The 6000-nt window shown below is 40.9% G+C and overlaps 1 protein-coding gene across 13 annotated transcripts in view; it reads left to right on the top strand.

The window, feature by feature from the left end:
* The first annotated feature begins 3226 nt into the window (after positions 1-3226).
* The window catches only part of celf6 (CUGBP Elav-like family member 6), a 148379-nt gene continuing 145605 nt past the window's right edge, over positions 3227-6000 (top strand). For 4 of the 13 annotated variants that reach the window (XM_074665851.1, XM_074665849.1, XM_074665843.1 and 1 more), the window contains exon 1: positions 3228-3544. In XM_074665851.1, the coding sequence (XP_074521952.1) occupies positions 3295-3544 (250 nt within the window). In that variant the 5' untranslated portion in view covers positions 3228-3294. Of the gene's footprint in view, positions 3545-6000 lie in introns of all 13 variants that reach the window. The other 9 variants (XR_012598074.1, XM_074665848.1, XM_074665847.1 and 6 more) reach the window with 4 other exon arrangements.

Below are 6000 nucleotides of genomic sequence, written 5' to 3'. Positions count from 1 at the left end.
GAAAAAAATGTATTGGTATATGCAATATGATAGGATGGGATGTGACAGGATACAATGTTGTATGAAGAGGTATGTTACGATGTAGCATGACCTTATGTGATAAAGCCAATGGACTTGTACTTACACAATCCTTTTACAGCCTTTCTAGCCACTCTGTGTTTTTACACTGTCATTCACATTCTTCTCACTTACACCACATACTGATAACACAGGCTACTATAGTAGGGAACCATCAGTGTTGGCCAATCTAATTCATACACATTTACACAACACAGACCAACATTGAGAGCAACTTAGGGTTCAGAGTTTTGCACAAGAACAATTCAGCAGGTGACTGCAGGAGCTGGGATTCAACTCATGACCTTTCAAACGATAACCCACTCTGGCACTGAGCTACAGCTGCCCCATTATACAGCACAATGTAATATGATATAATAGATAGATAGATAGATAGATAGATAGATAGATAGATAGATAGATAGATAGATAGATAGATAGATAGATAGATTTGCCAGTTGAAATAGTCTTGTAAGGCACCTTTATTTTCCTAATTAGCAGAGCCAGTAGAACAAACTATGCCTTAATTGCATCTTTTAAACAGCCAATTAATTCTGACCTAACAGAGGTTAAACATGTAGCTTGATTGCATTTCAATAGTAGACACGCAGCTTTTTTTATGATCCTCCTCTGAACCCAAAGGACATTTTTTCTCTCTATTTGCCTAGTTCCTCAGAGAGGTCAGAGGTCAAACTCAGCAACCGAACAACACTTCTGGTGGTGTCACAGACTCCATTTTTTACTCACATACACCAAAACAAATCCTAGCAGATCTTATTAGTCTGTAAGCTACTTCCCAGGCCCTATTAACAATTTCTATTCATTATTTTGTCACATACAAGCGAGTATTGACATATGATATGATCCACATAAATACTGCCTTATCAAGTATAACAACTCCTATCAATATGAGCTGCAATGCTTGGGTATCGATGTTATATTCCCATCTGCACTAATTAGACCGTTCTGTGTAAAGAATACACTGTGCGAGTAATTACAACACAGGCAGTGCAAAGGCTCTCTTGCATTAATATCAGAACTATTCAGAAGAGAGTGGCTTTGAATGCATCATGCTCTGTGTGAAGTAAAGGACAGTCTTGTTTGGAAATTGTGCACGGCAGATAGATAGAGGGTGTGGAAAATTTGAAGTGCAAACATGTACCGTTAAAATTGTAGCTCCAACAATCTATTTCACGGTCTTTGAATGGCAGCGTTGATTCAGCACCATGGACAGTGACACAAGGCAGCTCACAAACCTCAGGCAGGTTTGAGCTGACATCATTTCAAGCTGCAGTGTTTTATCATCTCCCTTTTTTTCTATCCATCTGTTCACTCTGTTTTTTTTTTATTTTGTAGGGGAAAGAAAGAGAGACAGGTTTGTTTGTAAATAGTTAAACACTCCATAGGCTGCTGCGCGTTGCATTTCAGTGTGCTGCTGTCTTTTTAATTATTCAGCCAAATACGCCTTTGATCCCAGCACCTGACCATGCTTCCCTTTTCTTTCCAAAACGCTCCTTTAACTGAAAGCAGCGGAGGTTTGAAACCCCTTGTGAATATGAGTGTTGTATGAAAAGTAGCAGTGAGATTTTAAAAATTCAAAGCGTTAAGAAAAACAAAAATATAAGGCAAGATCCTAACACATGTGAAGACTTTCTAAGGATGATAGTTTTCGAGACATCTGAAGCAACTGTAGGAATTTTTCATACCTTTCTGATTAAAATGTGACCCTGTTGTGCTTTAAATGCTTTTTGTTTAGCTGGCATTCTGTGTAATACAAAATACCTGTGTGTTAACCGTCACACTCGGAGCAGATTCAGTGTTTTGTCCAGAACAAAATGCTGAGCCCTTCATGCTCTCAGGTTTTTGGCTGAGCCTGCACTTTGGTTTAAGCAGATCTTCATTTGGGTATACATCTTAATCTTTTGTTTTGTGAACTTTTAGTTTTTAATGTAAATTAGGGTCATCTCTGTTGTACAAAGGCACAGGTCTCTGTAAGCGTTTAATCAATGCACATCCTTAACCTGATTTTTAAAATCATGTCTTCCTAAGTCAACAGTTAATGAAAAAATGACTGAGATTAACAGATTTTTTTTTCTTGTGTCCCTGAAATTTGAAATTTTGTAAGTATAATGTGGCCTCAAGGGCTCTGATCCATACCATGAAAAATATATTTTCCATTAGACCTGTTGGATACAGTCGTGGTTCTTGGTCTGCAGGTAGCACAGCTCTGTCGGTTTTCACCCCTCCCGGCCAGTTAATAGCATTCACCCAGCACACCAGGTGTAAAATAGTCCCTGTTAGGTGGTCAGAATGAAAGCCAGCAGGGACTTGGCTCCTGAGGACCAGGATTGAGAACCACTGCCGCAGAGAACATTTCTACAAGACTTCACAGCAGCAAGTTTCATGACTAGTCCTGGGGACTTACAGCCCTGCTGGTTTTCTTTCTAAACAACTGACAGGGACTTTTTATGCCCAGCGTGCCAGATGAATGCTGTCATTTACCTGATCAGTCTGAAGAAAACCTGCAGCACACCTGGGTCCAGCAGACCAGACGGTGATGTGCAGGGATAATCAACAACATGGTGTCAAAACAAAAAAAATGCAAATCTGATGTCCAGTGTTTAATGATTAAATTATCACCACATTAAAAAAACTGATTTAAAGCATTACAGTTGGATTTAATGCCACAGTTATATTACCTGCCAATAAATAACTCCAGTTGCTCCCAACTTCAGATTTCCCTGAATTGCTAGAGGAAACAAAATGACCTGACATATGCGAAAGAAACATCTTTAATGCTGCCTCTGCTCCATTTGAATATCCCAGGCTTTCTACTCTAAATGTTTGCATTCTTACTCTGCCCTGTGGGGCTCTTAGCCAACCTGCTCTCTCATTGGCCTGCACCGCAATAAATATGCAAATATGTGGTGGGCGTGGCCTGTATTAAAAAGTACGAGTTGACGTCACAGGCAGAGTGAAGAGGGGGTGACTTAAAAAAATGAATACACATAGCGCATTAGAGAAAAATAAATAAGGCTGATTCTAAATAAAGGGGGCTTATGAGCTGTAAAGTGAGGAGAGAAAGTGGAATAACGGAGGGGGGAGTGTGCAGAAAGAGAGAGGGAGAGGAGAGAGAGAGGGGGAGTGTGTGCGTGTGTGTGTATGTGTGGGTGTGTGAGAGAGAGAGAGAGAGAGAGAGGGAGAGAGAGAGCAGCTCTGCCGGCCCATTGAGGAAAGATGGCTACAGTCACTGCTAACGGAGTGCAGCAGGAGAATGGATTCAGCACCACGAACAGCGCCGGCAGGATGAACGGGCTTACCATCGGCCAGAACACCATTCCCATGAAGGACCACGACGCCATCAAGCTTTTCATCGGCCAGATTCCCAGAAACCTGGAGGAAAAAGACCTGAAACCCCTGTTTGAGGAATTTGGAAAGATATACGAACTCACTGTACTGAAAGACAGGTTTACGGGAATGCATAAAGGTTGGTTATTTTAAATATCTTTACTTTCATGTGGAAATTCACTGAACAGACATCAAAGAGCATCCTCATTTAAGTTTCTGGCCGGGAGCATGAAAAGTGTGTAAATTTGCAGATGTTTGGGAGACCCGTAGAGCTTCCAAACACACACGCATAGATACACACACACACGAAAACACACAGATATAGGCTGCGAGGCGCGAGAGGGAGAACACGTGGAAGTGAATGGTCGCAAACGCAGGGTTAATTGTTAGCAGCCCGTCCACGTGAATACTACAGCTGAAAACGCCTTTGTGTGTTTACATTGACTCTCATGTGCTGAGCAGCACAGCGAAAGGGGGCGGGACAGGCACGCGCTCGATGCTGTGTGTTATTTGTGCAGCTGCAGAAATGTCTCCACAACTAAAAAACAAAACAAGCTTCTGTTGTTCATCGCGGAGTCCATTTGCTGCATATTGTCAGGGAGAAAATAAATGCTTTCAGGGGAGCAGATAATGCAAACCATTATCAGGCTATCAGTGATTACGGTGGTGCTGGCATGCTGTTTTGACCTTTCAGCACGCTATTATGTAGCCTACTTTTCGGACGTCATTATCTGTGGAGAATACTATTTGCATGGCAGCCGAATAGTAGGCTAACGCTGCTCCGTGGGCGGGTTGCAGTCAGGAAGTACAAAGCAGGATAATAGTAGAGCGAGAGATTCAGCATGCATAGTCTTCTCATTCCCCCCTCCCCTTTCTCACCCATTGTCCAGAAATCGAGCGGGATCAGTGTTCACTTAGTAATTAGCCAGGCCACGGGAAATCAGGGGTCGACAAAAGTCTGCTGATAGTTATTTTACTGCACAAGAGCGGTTAGGACGATAAGGTGTTTGAGACAGAAGAAAAAGAGACCCAGAGTCCAAAATGTCAAAGTCCTGATCTGCTTTAGACACAACTTTGTCTTTTGCCAATGTTACTAGATGAGATCTTGCTCTGGCGTTAAATGTGCTCACAACTACTAATAAGCATTGTGACGCAAATGTTAAGACAAATTAACTAATTCCATGATAAAGTTGATATTCTTTTTACATGGAAATCAGTATGTTACCATTTTCCTTAGTGACAAAGTGCAGGTACAAAAAGGGGGGGAATCTATTATTATTATTATTATCATTATTATTATTATTATTATTATTATTATTATTATTATTATCATCATCATTTCTGATTGGGACACTTTTATTTTGAAGTGTTTAAAATTTTCTTTCTTTTTTTTCTGACAGTGAACAAACAGTGTCACAAGCATATCTGACATCCTTGTTATTGAATAGCAGACTGTATGGAGCAGTACAGTTTTTGACTGTGCTGCATAGTTTGTGGTGTCTACCATATTTCAGATAGTTTTTGTTTTTGTTTTTGCTTTTTTTTTTTTTTTTTTTTTTTAATAAAAGTCAAGTCAAAATATTTCCTGACAAAAGCTTACACACCAACAGCAAACTCACATCTGGAAACATGCAGCTTGGAATCTACACTCAGTTTACTCAAATAGTATATTCACAGGGCTGACAAATTATGTATGGTATGTAAGTCAGTGGCTACAGTTCATGATCTTATTGATCAGTACAAGCCAAGCGCCCTTGTGGGAGAAAAGAGTGTGGGCTCAGCGTTGCTTCTTTCTTAGATATGTGTGTGTGTGTGTGTGCAGCTCTGAGGCAGGTCTCTGTGCACCACCTGTTCCTCCAGCCATCAGTCGCTGGTGCTGTACCTGCTACTGCTCTTTCCCACTATTCCTCCTTGGAGCCCCTATGATCGATTAAAACAATTTCTGATGTTCGTGTTGTTTACGCCTGTCCTCAACCATCCCTGAATGTCAACACTCTGCAGGATGGTTTCTTCGGGAAGGATAATCCTGTTCCAAAGCCAAACCATATGCCCGTTCAAATCATCCTCCACCAAGGCCACTTTGATGTATGCATTATGCCCACTTCATCCCCATGACATTCAAAGTCACTTTGGGAGCACAAGCATGCACTTTTAATAAGATTTCACCAATGCATTATACGGATGAGTTTTTCTTATTGGCTGCTCACCTAAAGCATGTTCATGTAACCCCGCTGCGTATGTGTCTGATACCTGAACACTGAAGCAAGAAAGTACAAGAGGGAGGAAATGGGATTAGTGTCGTTAACAAAACAGAAGTAGGTAAAGTGTATCATCATGTGTGTCACTCAGAGGGAAGTCTGAAGCAGTGACTGATGGTGCATCCTACAACAGAGAGAAAATCTTTTGTAGGTGAATTGAAGGTAGAAGGAATGACTGTGGAAGTCCTTGGAAAGGCTACACAAGTTTGGACAAATTTAATTTTTAGGTTAACGTCTTTATAATCCAACTTTTGACTGTACAAATTAAATTACTATATTTGGAAAAACAACATGTCTACTTACTGTTATCCTGAGCTTTATCCCATTATACTGGACA

The sequence above is a fragment of the Halichoeres trimaculatus genome, unplaced genomic scaffold, assembly GCF_033239565.1.
Source record: "Halichoeres trimaculatus isolate MK-OKI-2021-1 unplaced genomic scaffold, fHalTri1.1 fHalTri1_scaffold_3, whole genome shotgun sequence".
NCBI classification, from domain to species: Eukaryota; Metazoa; Chordata; class Actinopteri; order Labriformes; family Labridae; genus Halichoeres; species Halichoeres trimaculatus.
This window is presented reverse-complemented; position numbering and strand designations above follow the sequence as displayed.